This window comes from Scyliorhinus canicula, chromosome 11 (assembly GCF_902713615.1).
Source record: "Scyliorhinus canicula chromosome 11, sScyCan1.1, whole genome shotgun sequence".
Taxonomy (NCBI): Eukaryota; Metazoa; Chordata; class Chondrichthyes; order Carcharhiniformes; family Scyliorhinidae; genus Scyliorhinus; species Scyliorhinus canicula.
This window is the reverse complement of record NC_052156.1, coordinates 152,515,637-152,534,066: the sequence shown is the minus strand read 5'-3', so window position 1 is coordinate 152,534,066 and position 18,430 is coordinate 152,515,637. Positions and strand designations below refer to the sequence as shown.

Below are 18,430 nucleotides of genomic sequence, written 5' to 3'. Positions count from 1 at the left end.
CATGGAAGGAATAATGGAACTCTTAACGGAGCCTTCTCAGGTTACAAACTTAACCTGAGCAGGAGAGAAATCTTCCCTGTGAACTCCCAGGGAGAGGAATCAGAGCTGGGAACGCTGCGTCAAACTGGCTCAAACATAGTTCCGATACCTGGGGATCCCGATGGTCGACGACTGGACTAGGATCCATAAGTGGAACCTGTCCAGCCTTGTGGAGGAGGTAAAGAGAGGCTTGCGGAGGTGGAATTCGCTCCCTCTCTCACTGGTGGGAAGAGTGCAGACAATAAAAATGAACATGCTGCGAGGATTCCTTTTCCTATCCAGATCCCTCCCAATATTCATGTCCAAGGCTGCCTTCACCATGGTAGATAAACAAATTATGGTGACTGTGTGGTCAGGAAAAATACTCCAGGAATGGTAGAAGAGTCTTGCTTCCTCTTGGAGGAATAGGGGGGGGCCTGTCTCTGCAGAATCTCCTATTCTACAACAGGGGAACACAGAAAGGGTGAGAAGGTGGCTAAAAGAGCTGGAGAGGGAATGGGCGAATGGAGGAACCCTCCTGTATGCAGACATCCCTCTGAGTGCTGGCCACGGTCCCACTCCCAGCTTCCCCGGCCAAGTACTCAAGAAACCCAGTGGTGGTAGCCACTCTGAAGACCTGGAACCAGCTCAGGTGCCCTTTAATCTTGGGGCAATGTCCGCTAGGGACAGGGAAGGGAGAAGGGAAGGCAACACTCAGAGGGCAGGGAAAAACAAGTACAGAGGGACCAAAGGGCACTGAGAGGGTAAACTAACCCATTGAACCTGCCACGGCAACTAACAGGCTACACCTTTGTGGCCTCAAACACACCCCTGTATGTTTTAATAACGTGCGGCAACATGTATATAGTTAATAATACGGCTTTTTAACCAACCACTCAAGAGTTCACTTATTATGCCTCATCTTTATGTTTTTGTTTCCTGTGTGTTCTTACCTTTTCTGTTTTGTCATAAATACAAAGGAAAATCAATGAAAGATATTTCGAATGGAAAGGTAATGGGAAAGATGCTGTGTAAATTCACTCTGATGTTACCAGGGCTGAAGGGTCAAAGAGAAACTTGCAAAGTTGAGGCTTTTTCCACTGGAGCTGAGGAGGTGACAGGGGAACAGAAGGACATCTCCGAGATTATTGGGAATTCTGATATGACAAATAGAGATACAGGGCGGGTTTCTCCGTCCCGTCGCACCGGATTTCTGGTTCAGCACGCCGTCAGGATTCTGTTTCGCCGGCTGGTCATTGTGGGTCAGCCCCACGTCATTGGGAACCCCCCCCCCCAGGCTGCCGGCAAAATGGAGAATTCAGCCCATATTGTTTTCAATGGTTGGAGGGGCAGTAAAAGAAGGGGGGAAAGTCTTAAGATAATCAAAGATAATAAGAAATATTAAATCTAGAGTGTCCAATTCATTTTTTCCAATTAAGGGGCAATTCAGCGAGGCCAATCCACCTCCCCTGCACATCTTTGGGTTGTGGGGGCGAAACCCTCGCAAACACGGGGAGAATGTGCAAACTCCACACGGACAGTGACCCAGAGCCGGGATCAAACCCGGGACCTCGGCTCCGTGAGACTGCAGTGCTAACCCACTGCGCCACCGTGCTGCCCTCTTTAAGATAATCATAGAAAACGGTCAATAGGTGTGAGGGAGCCAGTAGGAGAATGAAACGAGACTAGGTGACGCAAGGAGAGACTTGATGGGTGAAATGGCCTCTCGCTGTCAATGTATCAGCAACCACACCCTTTGGCAATGACATTGTAAAGACAATTGCATTGCTAAAGACAAGGTGATAAGCATTGGCTCACCTCTAAGCGGACACAACTGGACCAGTTGGTGTGAAGGAAACAGAAAGAGTCTCTGCTGAGCAGTTAATGAGAATAAACCAGCTTCAGGTAAAAGACAAGATTCAGACTAATTCTTTCACCATATATTACTAATGGATTTAACACATGCTGTCCTGTAACGTTCTATAATTCTACTGGTTTTATGTAACTTGCGGCAGGCCCAGAAAGGTTCTAAATACCAGTCTCTCATCTTTCCAGTTGCACCAACTTTCCAACTTTCCTGAAATTTTCCAGGCCTGAAAAAGTCAACTGTCACCCCCCACCCCTCACTTTCCACAACTGTCCCTGCCTCTCCCCGATTACTCAGGGTATATCAGGAATGTGCGGGTTCTAGTACTGAGAACAGGCTGAGAAGTTACAAATAGGCCAGGAACTCATGAGGCCCTGGCTGGAATTCATACTGACCATCTGCAAGAGCACTCTAGTCAATGCAGAAACTTGTTACCGCCATATGGACTTTGCGATTACCCACTCCAAAAAACAAGACCAAGCAAACTTCCAGACACAGGTGATCAACTTTGCAGCAGGAAAAATAACAAACAAAAGAAACCATCAGATTCCTTAATGAGCTGGTGGCTGGTCAGGCAAAGGGGAGTTTCAGAGGACAATGGGCCTTGATTGAATCACTATCGATAAACAGAAGTATCCTGTATTTCCCATTAACCAGTTGGGGTCTGGATGGGACAATGACCAGTTGTGAGTGTATACCTATGACCCAATGCTAGCATAAGAGTATAAAGAAAGGACCATTGAACACATCTTCAGCGATAATCTGGGCGTCCCCCAGGCACAACTATCACAAGAAGGGTGTCCTCTCTGGGTTTTGAACCCAGAGAGGACACCGACATCGAGTGATCGAAGCCTGCCATCCTCCTTCATTAAGTGTGGGTAAAACCTAAAGCTCAGCTGTGAATCTGAGTCATATTTTATTGAATAACAGAAATGTGAATAAAATTGCGTTAAACTGTGAACCTGTTTTGTCCTTTGTTCATCTCGCAAATCAGGGCACCTGGGTAAAACCTTTGAGTAAGTAAACTGACCGAATGCATCAGAGATTTTACAGGTACAACAGGGCCCACCTACCTACTGGAGGAGGAGGAAGATCGTAAGTGTCCCAGTTACTTAGCAACAGGAATTGACCATCCAGCCTATTCTGCCACTTAATTAAATCATGGCTGATTAATATCTTAACTTCATCTAACTGCCTTGGTTTTATAAAACTTAGCACCCACCAAAACCTCATCAATCTCAGTTTTGACATTTCTAATTGGGTCCCAACTTCTGCAGGTTGTGTGGGAAAGAGTTTCAAAGTTCCCTCTTCCACGGTGGAGCATCTCAATGCTTGGATATGATTGAAGAGATCTGTTAATTTCAATCTTCCTTTTATACTACAGGCCAAATTCAAATTCTACCAAATCTGACAAGAGAAAATTAGGAATTTTCCAGTAGAGAATGTGTTAGATGCTCTGAATTGATAATTTTGCCCTGATTTCTTCAGTCTGTGTATTTCAGGGATTCACTAAGGCATGTTGATCGCGATTCCTGTTCAGTGATTACTTGTATTTTTTTAACTATAATACAAGATTGTCTGATACATAAAGCATTTTTAATTTAGTGAGAAACCTACAGGTAGCATCAGATATCATAATGTAGACCACAACTAAGATTGCAGAAGATAATGTGGTCCGCTGATCGAATAAGAAGGTTGTGTGGGGGGGGGGGGGGGGGGGGGGGGGGGGGGGGGGGTGATAAAGCACAAAGAGATATTCATGAATTTATGTCCCTTGAATTCCATTTATTTACATTCACATGGACAAACTTACATTCAGGTGCTCTTGTTCTTGGAGGGAGTTCACCAAGGCAAGCTGCTCCTCATTGCTGACTGTGATACGTAGAACCTGGTCACTGTGGGAAGTGAAAATGAAAAGGAATTGAAAATCTTCATGCAATAACTAAAATCACAGGACATGAGGCATGTCAGCTCAACCCTTGAGAAAGAAACTGCTCACAACTTTTCCCAAGTGACATATAGTGGTAGCTGTGTGTCAAACATTAGATGATGAAGTTCTCTATCAATGAGGCCATGGAGAGCAACTCCCTGCAATCGGAGGTTGGTCTTGTGTCACACGCAGTGAAGGGGCCACCTTCTTGTTTCAGATCATAGTCCCATATGACCACTGACTGCCTTCCCCCCTTTGAGGGGATGAGCTGACTGGTAATGATTTAACCTGAGGGTCGCCTTTGTAAGACGAAAGGATGAGAAGACGGGGTCTTCATGAATAACCTCAGGAATTGAACCCACGCTGTTGGCCTGGCTCTGCATCACAAAGCAGCAGTCCAGCCAACTGAGCTAAACCAGCCCCAACTGTAACCCGATGGTTAAACAACCTCTGCCATCAGTTCAAACACTTGTTTCTCTTTATGCATTTTTATAGCAAGGGACGGTGAAAAGGAATAAAAGCTTCTCTCTTCTCTTCGCTTCCACTCCTGGATCAGGTTAAGCATGGGCTCAATGCAAAGATCATATCACTTTGCTCCATCAACGTGACTTAATCTTAGAGGATCACCCAACATGACATTTCTCTATTTCCCACATCAATCAATCTCCAGTGTCACTGAGTGAATCTGGGGGATCGTTTTAGGCTCAGAGTTAGGGTTAAGGTTCGTGTTGAATTTCAGGTGTGAGTAGAGTTCCCCCATCCGTCTCACACTGGGAATATATATTATCAAACTACACATTGGCAGCTCACAATTTTATATCTATTGACATTAGTGAATGAACACCATTGCATAGAGTTATGGAGGGTTGTGACCTTGACTTAGGACTGCCTTAAGCTACCCAAAATCATTGTGTCTATGTTTTTTCTGGGTGTCAGAGAAAAGTGCAACCTTAATCCTGTCTATCTGGATTGAAAAGCTGGTATTGTGAGCCCACAGACTGGTACTTTCTGAATTCACAGATCTCAGATATGGATTCTCCGTCAGCGAGACCCTCCGCTTCGCCGGCAGCGCACTCATGCCCGCGGGTTTCCTGATTGGGTGGGATAGTCACAATGGGAAACCCCATTGGCTGGCTGCTGGAACGGAAGATCCCACTGCTGGCGGGGGTGCGCGGGCGCCGGAAAACAGAGCTGGAAGAATCAGAAACTATTCATTGAAGAATTAAACTCAATTAAATTTACTCAAGAAATTGCACAATAGGGCTTCTGGTGTTGGCTATCTGGTGAGGAGTCGCACATGCTGCAAATCCTGCCCGGGTACTTTGTTGTAGCCTCAGCCATTGAAGTTTACATTGAGTTCAACAGGAACAAGGCAGGCGCATCTTCCATGCTCTGGGAATCCCTGAAGGTGGTTATTAGGGGGAGATAATCTCTTATACGGCACATGGGGATAGATGTGGGAAGGTGGAGAGGCAGATGCTGGTGGATTCCATTCTCAAGGTGGACCAGCAGCACTCGATTGCCCCAACACCAGAGTTATTGGCAGAAAGAAACTGCAAATGGATTTTGAGTTGTTGTCAACGGGCAAGGAGGTGAGCCAGCTGTGGTGCTCGAGGGGGTGGTTTTATGAGTATGGGGAGAAGGCCGGTCGTTTGTTGGCTCACCAGCTGAGATGGCAGGCTGCCTCCCGGGAGGTAGTGCAGGTTACAGACTTGGGTGGCAGGTTGGTCTTTTCCCCGGAGAAGGTTTATGAAGTATTTGAGGCATTCTACCGTGGGTTCTATGAGTCAGAGCCCCCAGAGGAGGGTTTATCAATGAAGCCATTTTTGGATGGGTTGACCTTTCTGGAGGTGGAGCAGGAAAGAAGGCAGAGTTGGAGACGCTGATGAGGCCGGAGGAGATCATGAGTTGTATTCGGTTAGTGCAGATGGGCAAAACGCTGGGTCTGGGTGGGTTCCCCATTGAATTTTACAAACAATTTGCTGGTCAGTTGATCCCAATTCTGCTGGACAGGTTTAATGATTCCATGTCCGGGGGGGGGGGGGGGGGGGGGGGGGGGTGTTGCCGGCTACGTTGGCGCATGCGTCGATTTCCTTTATCCTGAAGAAGGACAAGGATCCCACGGAATGTTGGTCGTCTCAGCCTATTTTGGTCTTAACTGTTGACTCTATTTGTTGGCCAAGATGTTGGCATTGCGTTTGGAGCCCTGCCTACCTGGGGTCATCTCGGAGGAGCAGACTGGATTTGTTAAAGGTCGGCGGTCGTCGGCCAATATTAAGAGATTGTTAAATGTTGTGTTGTCGCCTTCCTTAAGGACCGAGCCAGAGGTGATTATCTCACTGGACGTTTGATAGGGATGAGTGGGGGTACCTCTTTAAGAGACTTTGGATTCAGTCCAAAATGTTTTTAATGGATTGTGCTTTTGAATAGGGCTCCCACAGCGAGCTGAGCCCGGGTTATTTCCAACTGAACATGGCAGGAGTGTCCATTGTCTCCACTTTTGTTTGCCTTAGCAATTGAGCCACTGGCCATTGCATTGAGGCCATTTTAACAGCTGGAGGGGGATGGAGCATGATGGGAGGGAGCATAAGGTGTACTTAAATGCGGACAATTTGTTACTATATATCACGGACCCACTCTCCAATGTGTGGGAGATAATTGAGTTGCTCAGGAAGTTTGGCTCCTTTTCGGGGTACAAACTGATTCTGGGCAAGGGTAAGTATTTCCTGGTGAAGCTCTGGGGAGGGGATCTGATCTGGGAAGACTGCCGTTTCTTCCGGCCAGAACTAGCTTCCGGTATCTGGAAATCCAGCTGGCCCTTAACTGGTCCTCGCTCCGTAAACGTAACGTTTCTAGTTCAGTGGATGGGGTGAAGGCCGATTTGAAAAGGTGGGACACCCTCCCTCTGACCTTAGTGGGAGGGGTGCAGACGGCGAGGATGAATATTCTCCCGAGACTTTTATTTTTGTTCCGGTGTCTTCCAATCTTTCTCCCCAAGGCTTTATTTTGCAGGGTTAATGAATTGATATCTGCTTTTGTTTGGACTGGTGAACCCCTCGGATTGGTAGGATGTTTTTGCAAAGAGATAGGCATTACCTAATCTGTTATGTGACTACTGGGCAAATATTGATAAGGTGCAGGGGTGGTTCAAGGATCTGGACTCTATATAGGGGGGGGGGGGGGGGGGGGGGGTGGAGGAGGTTTTGTGCATAGGGTCGGGTCTGAGGGCCCTGGTTACTTCACCCCTCCTGTTTTCCCTGCTAGATTCTCTTCGAGTCTGGTGGTGATAGCCACTTTGAAGGTATGGAATCAGTTGATTTTTTTCCCCAATTATGGGGTAATTTAGTGTGACAACCCACCTACCCTGCACATTGTTGAGTCATGGGGGTGAGACCCACGCTGACATGGGGAGGATTGCAAACTCCACACGGATCCGGGATTCGGGATCAAACCCGGGTGCTCGGCGCTGTAAGGCAGTGGAATCAGTTCAGGCAGCACATTAAACTGGGTTGCATGTCACTGCTGGCTCTGATTTGCAGGAACCATAGGTTTGTGCCATTTGGCTTAGATTCATCGCTTAGGGCATGGAAAGATATATATCTTATAGACATGTTTCTGAAGGATAGGTTCGCAGGCCTAAACGAGTTGCCAGAGAGGTTTCAGTTCCTGAGAGGGAATGTATTGAAGTATTTTCAGGTGTGTGACTTTTTTACGCAAGGAGCTTCTTTCATCTCCCCGGTACCAATGCCTTTGCTTATAGACAGGGCCCTGTCCTTGGCCGAGTTAGGGGAGGGTAAGATTTCAGATGTCTATGGGCAGTTGTTGGAATTGGACAAGGCATTATTGGAGGAAGTAAAGAGGAAGTGGAAGGGTGAGCTGGTTTTAGTTTTTGGTGGGGGAGTGTGGAGTGAGGCACTTCACAGGGTCAACTTCACCTCCTCATGTGCGATGTTAAGCCTAATCGAGTTCAAGGTGGTGCACAGGGTGCACCTGACTAGGGCGCGTATGAGTGGGCTCTAGGGGGCCGGCAAATCACACGGGTAACCTTCTTGCAGGATTCTATGGGCAGGGGAAGGAGGCAAAGTGGAACGGCGGCACAGTGGTTAGCCCTGCTGCCTCACAGTGCTAGGAACCTGGGTTCAATTCCCGCCCCGGTTGACTATCTGTGTGGAGTTTGCACGTTCTCCTCGTGACTGCGTGGGCTTCCTCCGGGTGCTCCGGTTTCCTCCTACGGTCCCGAAAGATGTGCTGTTTAGATGGGGTTACTGGAATAGAGTGGGCCTAAGGGGTTTGCTCTTTAGGAGGGTCGGTGCAGACTTGATGGACCGAATGGCCTCATTCTGCACTGTAGGGATTCTATGATTCTGGTCAATTGACAGTGGTTCTTTCTCTCTGCTTTAGCCTCCAATTATCTTCCTCATTTTATTCTCTGTTGTTAATACAAAAGAAATTTTAGCCATGTGCTTGGTCACCCATTGCGCTCACTACTCAAGCCCTATTTATCAGGAAGGTCACTTATCAGCTCAGATCAGGATCCAAAGAGAGAAGGGGGTTGATTGTAGGTTTGTCAACTCTCCAGGACCACCTTGTGAGTCTGTAGGAATTGAAGGTTAGAGAGCTGCCAACAAAACCAGGCAGAAAAATCTAAAGGGCAATAAAAAAAAAAGTTGTGCTTTTAAAAATCCTTTCAAACACTTTTGTTTACTGGTTAGAAAAATATTGGAGGAGTCTGTTAGCTTTCTGTTTGACCTTGGGAAGGTGTTACACAACACGGGTGAACATGGCAAGCAGCCAGCGGCAGCTTTGTGTGGGTGGGGAGGGTTGGAAGTGGGAGATCATGTGATGAAATCTCCAGGAATGGGTCTAACCAGAGTTGGCAACCCTCAGGACTGGTGTGTGTTGATATCCGTTCACCATGACTTTGCATTTTGATGGCATTGCTTAACATGAGCCTTTGCAATAAACCACAAGGGGACTGGTGAGAGTGACCGAGATGCATTAATAAGAGCCACTAAATTTCAGAGTGCGTTATCGGTGTGGTTCCATAACAGCCTTAGCTGCATTTACAGTGCAGCCATCGGCCTCCGTATGGGGTCCCTGGCTCCAAATCGAGCCCTCAGGCTCACAGGGGGATCACCCACTACAGCCAACAGTGCAAAAGAAAAATAAGCTTAAGTTTGTAGCAAACTGGTTCCTTTTTCCTGGTTTGACTGCAGTGGGGCTACGGGCAATGCAAACTCAAACCAGATGATGTGGGAGGGCTGCCTCCCATCCCCACCCTTACTATTGTCCCTCACTAGACCACACAGCAGTCAGGGTGGCATGTGGTCCCATTCTTATACATTGGGTGCGTGGAGGGGAGGGGTGGGGTGAAATTGGTTGACATCACAAGCATAAAAGGAACGAATTGTCAGCCTATTTTACACTGTACTCAATTCTTGAAAAGAAAATGGTTAAAACCAACTTCTGATGCGCTCTCTGTTGTAGCATTGTACGCTATGCTTCACCCAATGTCTGCGTCCATGTATTTACATTGTGTATCTATCGTATGTCCTATGTTTTTTTTCATGTATGAAACAGCATGAAACAGTAATGAAAGGGCAGCACGGTAGCATTGTGGTTAGCACAATTCCTTCACAGCTCCAGGGTCCTAGGTTCGATTCCCGGCTTGGGTCACTGTCTGTGCGGAGTCTGCACGTTCTCCCTGTGTGTGCGTGGGTTTCCTCCGGGTGCTCCGGTTTCCTCCCACAGTCCAAAGAGGTACGGGTTAGGTGGATTGGCCATGCTAAATTGCCCTTAGTGTCCAAAATTGCCCTTAGTGTTGGCTGGGGTTACTGGGTAATGGGGATAGGGTGGAGGTGTTGACCTTGGGTAGGGTGCTCTTTCCAAGAGCTGGTGCAGACTCGATGGGCCAAAGGGCCTCCTTCTGCACTGTAAATTCTATGAAAGATCTGCCTGGACTGTATGCAGAACAATACTTTTCACTGTACCTCAGTACACATGACAATGAATCCAAATCTAAATCTCTGATCCACTATCTCATTATTGGCATCAACCAAACTCAAACAGCTGTTAATCTGTGAAGCGGGCAATACAGAGAAATCTCACTTGCCACCAACTGAGAATTTACCAGCCCTGTGGAGAAGAGCTGGGAGGTAAGGATGCCAACGCCTTCCTGCCGCCACGGGATATTATGGGATATCACCAGTGTTGAGAACCTCAGCAGGGGAGGCGGGTGTCCAATTAAACCAATTAATTTGGGCAATTATCGCCCACTTCCCCACCTCCCACAGCATGGAGGTGCTCTCTTCTCCTTGCAGCCTCGGAGGTGACCACCTCTATTGGGGGCACTGCTGAGCTGCCGCGCTGCTGACCCTGTGATTGGGCCAGCACCTCTGACAGGCGACAGAGATCCGGCAACAGCAGCTTAATCAGCTGCCACCAGTAACCTGCCACCCAGCATCCCATTGCCCAATGCATGGGGTCGGGTCCCGCATTTAGTCCCAGCTATGGGATTACTTACCTTTTTGAAAAATTCCAGTTCTTGGTTCAATGAGCCTGGCTTCACAGAGGGTGAAACCCCAACCTCCCAAATGGCCCTCATGGTGCGACATTTCCAAGCTGTCATTCTGACTGCACCTTTTGATTGGATTCCCACAATCCACACAAAAAGGGAAAAGGACATTTACTCACCCAATGAATGTCGTCTGGCTGTTAACAGCCACCAGAAAGGCACTGAGGAGCAACAGGACCCTCATTTTCAACAGGAAACGTGTTAGCTGAAAGAGCTGCATTTCACTGACCGTTTATAAAGATTTCTTATCCACAATAATCTTAGTAAAAGTGCCTTTATTAATTATTGCCTAAAGTAAATTAGCCACGTTTTCCTTGTGTCTTTGCCTCCCTGCTGCCTCATTCCCACAGTATAACAAACAGAATCCAACCCACCTCCAGTTCCTGCCAGTCACTGGTGGGAATTGGTAAAGCCTCATCACCTGGTCAGATGGACCATTACTCCATGAGTTCTCTCTGCATCCCTGAGATTCACAGGGCTTCAGGCTGATAACACATTTTTACAAGGACATGTCATTACATCTCATTTTGCTTTGAGGATTTGGAACCTTTTCAGTTAGTTTTGATCTCTCTGGTGGCTGAAGATCACGCACTGACCATAACTGAGGCCAACTTGGTGACATCCGCGCCTCCCCATCAAACCCTGGCCTACTCGCAAACCAGGATGCAAGTTAAAGACCTGTCACCCAATGGTTCTCTCATCTCTACTCTGTCTCTACCTCTATCAAACTTCCACTCGCCTCCAGCCCAGGTTTCAGGCTGTGAAATCGGGCTCCGATTTGCTGCTGGCGATGGTATTTACGGAAGCTCCAAAGAGGGAAAACGGTGGCCTCAACTCTTCCAGCCACCCTGGTGCCGCCCACATGGTATACCCTGACTGACAGACCATTGGTATGGGCATGTGCCGGAACATTTTCAGCTGATTTGATGCATGTTCTGCGAATTTAGATGATGTTCGACTAGTAAACCCAAGTCGTATCCAGTCAGCTGCTGAAGGGACCCACTCCCTGACTGGCATTACCTAAACGGCTAGACATCCAACTTCCAGGTGAGATGGTTTTCACTTCATTTTGTGGAAGGACTGTGGTGTCTTTTTAGAAGAGTTTTGATGACTTACAGATTAGCAGTGTTACAAACGCTTTCATCCTGAGGAAGAACCAGCAGGTTCCTGTTCCATGGAGTCAATGTCATTCCCCAGGGATAGTGCACCAAAAAGCCTAATAATCTGTTGAAAGACTGGTTGCTGTGTTGCAATGAGAGTTTGCAAAACGTTTTGAACACAGTGGCCCATCTTCAGTCATGAGATCAGCAGTCTGAGCTTCCGTGACAACGAGAATGGATTTCCTGATGTCAGTCTGAGCTTCCACCACAGCATTAAGATATTGGGCGGTTTGCCACCTACGCTGCATTGGAAACTAAGATCTCAGCCATTGGATGCTGCATCACAAATGGGTTCGCAAGTGTTGTCATGGAGTTGGCCACCATTGCAGAAAGGATGGGCTCCATGCTCCATGCAAATCCCTTTGGCAAGTTGGGAGTTGGACACATCCATGCTCATTGACAGGGACAACAGGCCCATCTGACAGACCTGCTAATGCCCAAGCATTGGCATCCGTATCCTCCTATATGCCACCCCTTGGAGGGCCTCACCTGAGTTCCCTGAAACTGAGTTTTCCTGTCTGTAACCTGCCCCTCCAGGGAAGGGGCATACAAACCTAAGTTTAAACACAAATGACCACGTAAAAATCATTAACATCCCTACCATCTTGTCCTGCCACCATCCCAAATTGGGGTATGCAAACCTCCCATCCGCATCCCCCAACCCAAGGCAACCCCCCCCCCCCAATCCCTGGGTCTCTCCTTTTAAAAACAGAATTCCATTCGAAGATCTAGAACTTGTTGCCGATGAGGCTTGTGGATGTGGAAATGATGGATCATTTCCCAATTAAACTGGGATGACATTTGAGAGAAATGAACTTGAGGGACTACAGGAATAGAGCAGGGGAATGGGATTGATTGATTACCCTACAGAGAGCCAGCATGGATTTAATGAGCCGAATGGTCTCCTTCTCTCATAACTCCATGATTGTGTGAAGTGTTCTCGCTCTCGGGCCTGGATACAGCCCACCAGTGCCAAGTGACTCCGCATGTACAGATTCCGACTCTATGTTACCCCATGAACAGTACCAATATCTGAGCTGTTGGCTGAGATTTTCAGATCAAATTATGGTGCTTCTACCTTTGAGATCCGTATCAGCTCTCAGTTTTTCTTACAAGGTTACAGTGACTGGCTATAGATGGGAGGCTTGGGTATCTGAAAGCAAGGGGAAGGTTAGAGTGAGGGAAGGGAGTGGGTCTAAAACAAGAGTCCATGTTCACATCATATGCTGCTTTCACTTCATGCCAGAGAACACAATGAGGGTGAATAGGTAGGAATTCTAAAGGGACATTGTGCAGAAACATGCCATTGTCCTGAAAGCTCTCTGTGATATTAGATGCAATGACCTCTGTCACACCCATCTTCATTGTTACGACTGGTCCCTTGGTGAGATTCCCCCAAATTTATTATGCCTCGGGTGAGGGGAAGATGAACTGGCTCCTTTCTTTATTCAATCTCTTTGGCCAGTTGCAACCAGCTTAATTTAAAGAAAATTACCTTCCCTTGCAGATACCTTTTTCCTGCCCAATATATTTATGTTTTAAAAGGAGTCAATGTGACCAGGCTGTCTTGAGTTAAAAATAGAGTGAGTTTATTAGCTACTAATTTTGAGAAAAATGACAAAGCACATGTGCATATACATTCACACAGATTAGAAATGAGAATTGAGTCCAAAAGTAAATATTGTTTTTTAAAATTAATGCCTTTGACTTGTCTTGAGACGTACATGGTTGTGGCCATTGAGATTTGTGATTGCAATCGGGCTGACTAGTCGGTTTCGAGATTCCAGTGTTCTGTGGTTTAGTTGTGAAGCTGCCTTTCTCCTTTTTCAGCTATGACTTTGCTGACTGGCTTGCTTCAGCAATCAGAGAGTTAGCTGCAAATCTTTTGCATGGGGGCTGTTGTGTCTATCCTCCTGTGTCACATACTGACACAGCCAGCACTTGTCAACACTGACCAAGTTTTCTAGCTGGCTTTTATCCCAGTCTTTGTCTTTTCCTGGACTGCAAGCATTCACAAACTGGTCTGGAACATTGCTCACAGGATATTATTTCTGCTGAGTAGATGATCAGCTCCCATTATCTCCACAGGAGATGGTATTTAGATTCTGTATGGCTTTTGTGCTTTTGATGTATCCATGTTTGGAAACAGGTTGTGATTCCATTGTCCCTCTCTTAGCATCACACACCAGCAATTCAGCCAGTGACTGAATTTGCATCCTCAGCCACCTTTGGCTTGTAGTGTTGTATTTTATATTTTCCCCGCGTCTTGACTGTGATAGAGAAATTCAAACAGCATTCATTAGATAAGCAAAACTGAACTTTATTCACTAATTAGAACTGCTAGCAGAAATGGCAGAAACTTGGAAAGTCGGAAGGCAGTCAATTACAAACTGCGGAGTCCGTCCCAAGTCTGCGATAGTACAGGAAAAGAAGGTGATTCTTATACATTATAGGATCAAGATAACATGAATACAACTCGGTTAGGAATTTGATCAAAAGTAAAACATAAGTAATAATCGTTACAATGGCGGCACCTTGCTGACCTCCAGGGGACTTGAGTTTCATATCATTATCTTGTCTTTGTTTTAAGAAAGGGACGAAGTTGTTTAGGAACAGGAAGAAATAGTTGTTCAGCTTGTTATGTATTAAGACTACTTCTAGCTCCAAGCCTTATCTAGACTCTCAGAGTCACCCGGTTCCCATGGACAGGCTGTCTCTGTGTATTCTGTGCCTTAGGTTAAATTCAATTGTACCAAGAAGACTAGACTAGTTTTCCCATCATGCCATTATTTGCTTCACACAATACCGCACTCCCCCCTTTTGTCATATCATGACAACTAGCTAAATAGGTACATCCATGATTCGTTTGAAAATGCATTTACACAAGCAGGAAAGCAATCCTATCCCTAATAGCATTAGTAGAAGTAGAATAAAGGCCTTAAAGATCCAGTCAAATAATCCATGACCCAACCACCCTAGCCAACCCGGCGGGTTATAGTCGTGAAATTCACTGCCAATTTCTTGAATTTGAGCAGCCTGTTTCTTAATATGGTCGGCCAGGTTAGTGATATTTTCAGAGCCATCTGGAATGTAAGTACAGCACTCTTGGCCTATGATAGCGCACGTTCCTCCCTGCGAGGCTAACAGATAATCCAAAGCCAGTCGATTTTGTAATGCCACGGTCCGGACAGCCACTAGCTCAGCTGAGACCTCGGCCAGTGCCTGTCTAGTGTCCCTGGCTTCTGTTGCCGTTACGTTTGCCAGATGTTCCAATGCTGAGGCCATGTAGATCAGTTCGTTCATGCCTTGCCAGTTCCGTTTTAGAAATTGTTCTTTTTGCTCGCGAGGGGGAGTGCTTAAGGGTGGGTCGATGATGCATTTGGGGTATGACATATCCCAAAAAGCAGGACCCTGTCCAATTAATGGGGAGCCACGGATATGCTTTAGTGCCGCATATGAAATAGGTTCCATTGTAGGCTGTAAAATCATCAGCTGATGTCATCCAGGGGATTATATTGGTAGGTTGCACCTACTTTGCCCCATTAACTTTCCTTTCCCTGATTTATTAAAACATACGGAACCTTGAACATTATACGAGTGGACAGTGAGGGAGGGTGGAGTTAAGGCATGATTATAGGTAGGTTGATACGAAACTGAAAATTTAGTCATGTCATAGCCAGCAGATCTCCATATTTTCATATTCCCCCTATCTCCCCTGATTCCTGTTTGATTTTGTCGTAAAATCCATTCAACTGTTTCTGTGGTGTGAAAGGGGAGAGATTGGAGAGGTATTCCTTCCCTTGAATGGACAGGGATGTGGGTACAAACCCAACACTTGCTAATATTCAATTTTTCGGCGTAAAGATATGACATATGTGAATAGGTATTGGAAGGCAGGTCTCGTTTAGTTCGTTTTTTTACTACTGGGTGGCCATTAAGGCTAAGTAGTCCAGAAAGTCCAAAAATTATACTGAAGATCTTGATCCTGTGTTCTCGTCTGGGTTGGAGACTATCTTCTTGCAATCGGATAGATGTATCCAACTTGAACGTCCTTCAAGTTTGACCGAAGTTGGCGTCGTCAGTAGTACGAGGAATGGTCCGCTCCAGCGTTGTCCTAGTTTCTTTCTGTCCCAGTTTTTCTACCAACACGAGGTCTCCGGGTTTGACCACTGGATATCGAGGGACGGCTGTCCCTGTCATTACTGGTAGATGTACCTGTTTTACCTGTGAGTGAAGAAACTTCAAAGAAAGTGTTAATTGATTCAAATAGTTCTGCATTTGTTCCCCCATCACATGGAGGTCTACTCCCTCTAGGGGTTTTTCATGGGCATCCCAGGGAGTCCTCATTGGCCGACCATAGACTATCTCTGCAGCTGACAGTCCGGTCCGCGAATGGGGAGTCACTCGCATGTGAAACAGTGCCAAGGGTTATACTTTTAGCCAATTTAACCCAGTTTCTTCAGTTAATTTAGATAATTTTTCTTTTAAAGTCCCGTTGGCTCTTTCCAGAATTCCTGCTACCTGTGGGTGATACGCGCAGTGCAGTTGCTGTTTAATTACAAGGGCTTTGCACAATTCAGTATTGATCCGAGCTACAAAATGTGGTCCATTGTCTGAGCTCACCATTTTGGGTAAAACAAGGAATGACTTCCGTTAACAACAACTTCACTACTGTATGTGCCGTACAATTAGTGGTGGGGAATGCTTCAATCCATTTACTAAACACATCGATTATTACTAAACAATATTTATAGCACTGTGCTTTTGGCAATTCGATAAAATCAAGCTGTATACAAGCAAAAGGATCATCTGGCAAGGGGGTGGTTCCCGGAGGACCTTTAATACCTTTACTCTTATTATGTTTCATGCAAATGACGCATCGATCCAGCCGCGTTTGTGCTGCTGTATTAAAATCTGGGTGCCACCAAGTTTTTAGGAGTAGCTGTACCACTCCCTCCTTGCCAAGATGGGTACAAGAATGCAAATAATCAACAAGTAACGGCAATAAAGAATTCGGAATACAAACTTGACCAACTGGAGTCAGCCAGAGGTCTCGTGTCAAGGAGTGCGAACACCTCATTGACTTCCATAGTGTTCGCTCAGAATCAGAGGCGTCCCTCTGTAAATTTTGAACTTCAGCTATCTCTGGCATGCCCTTCGTCCGTAATGCAGGTACCTGGTTTAGAGCCTGATTAGCCCCACTGGGAACAATTAAAGAGGTTGATGAAGCTGCAGTTTTAGCAGCTGAATCAGCACGGGCATTTCCTAATTGAACAGGAGTGTCACCCTTCGTGTGCGCAACACATTTAATAACTGCCAATTGACGGGGAAGCTGAATAGCATCGAGGAGATTTTTAACCCAAAGAGCATTTTGAATGGGAGTTCCCACAGAGGTGAGAAAACCTCGCTGTTGCCAGAGGCGGCCGAAATCATGGGGTCATGCCAAAGGCATATCTAGAATCAGTGTAAACATTAGTACTTTTATCTGTGGCTAAAATACATGCTTGAGTAAGGGCGACTAGCTCGGCTTTTTGTGCAGAGACAGGGGTCTGGAAGGCCGCTGCTTCCTGCACGTCAGTGTCGGTTACCACGGCATATTTCGACTGTGCGAAGGGAAATGAGGAAATGGAAGAACTGCCATCAACATAAAAAATTAGATCTGGATTATCACTAGGCCTGTCTGTTAAATCCGGGCGAGGTGTGGAAAGGAAGTGATTCCGAAGTAAACAATCGTGTGGTGGGTCCTCAAGGTTATCGGGGGGCTGTTCGAGGAACACAGCAGGATTTAAGGTTGAACAATAATGAAACGAGAGGTAGGGGTTTTGCAATAGTGAAACCTCATAGCTGCTCAATCGCGCTTGAGTCAGATGCTGGGTTTGCTGAGACGTTAGAAGAGCCACAATAGAGTGTGAAGTATGCACTTGTACTTGCTGGTGAAGGGTTAGATTAGAGGCTGCCTGGACTAACAAATGGACAGCAGTAAGAATTTGGGTGAAAAGGTCTGTCATACATAGGTCGTGTGCTGGGGCGGTAGCCAGGGCATTTTTCAGAGTAATGAAAGATTGCTTTGCTGAATCAGGTAGTTCAAACTTAAGTGGAGCATTTTGAAAGGAGTACGGAGTTAATTCTTTAGCATGTACAGTAACATTCGGAATCCATTGTCTGCAAAAGTTCACTAATCATAAAAAAGCTTGCACCTGCTTGGGCGATGTAGGAAATGGGGTCTGCAATATAGGAGAAATGCGTTCTTGAGTAAGGGAGCGATCAGTAGCACTAATTAGGACATCCAAAAATTTGACTTGTCGTTGGCCTTTATGAACTTTAGTGGGCGGGATCACATATCCCCATAAATGGAGACGGATGAGCAGGTAAAAGGGTGTCACGCTGGTTAGCGATGAAATCAGGGCTGGCAAGGAGTAAGTCATCAACATATTGAATGATGGTGGAGCCACCAGGAGGTGCTAATGTCGCTAACTGGGAGTGCAATGCCTGTGAGAAAAGGGTTGGAGAATGAATGAAGCCCTGTGGAAGACGAGTCCAAGTGTATTGCGTCTTCTTAAATGTAAAGGCAAACAAATACTGTGATTCAGGGGCGAGGGGTATCGCAAAAAAGGCATGTTGCAAATCAACAAGGGTAAAAATAGTCGCTTCCGGTGGGACATTGCTAAGGATTGTCGCTGGATTTGGGACAATAGGATGTAAGGGTTCAACTATCTGATTAATAAGCCGGAGGTCTTGGACTAAACGGCATTCGGATGGTCTTCCTATCTTAGGAACTGGAAGAATCGGGGTATTACAGGGCGATTGGCACGGTATCAGAATTCCCTGTTGAAGGAATGATTGAATCATGACCGAGACTCCTTCTTCAGCCTCGGGACGCA

General features: G+C 46.3%; 1 protein-coding gene across 1 annotated transcript in view; it reads right to left on the bottom strand.

The window, feature by feature from the left end:
• LOC119973526 (carboxypeptidase A1-like) overlaps nucleotides 1-10,584 on the bottom strand; it is a 38,654-nt gene extending 28,070 nt beyond the window's left edge. Inside the window, exons 1-2 of the mRNA XM_038811791.1 lie at nucleotides 10,509-10,584; nucleotides 3,699-3,780 (exon numbers count right to left, since the gene is read on the bottom strand). Of these exons, the coding sequence (XP_038667719.1) occupies nucleotides 3,699-3,780; nucleotides 10,509-10,573 (147 nt within the window). The 5' untranslated portion in view covers nucleotides 10,574-10,584. The remainder of the gene's footprint in view (nucleotides 1-3,698; nucleotides 3,781-10,508) is intronic.
• Nucleotides 10,585-18,430: the final 7,846 nt, after the last annotated feature.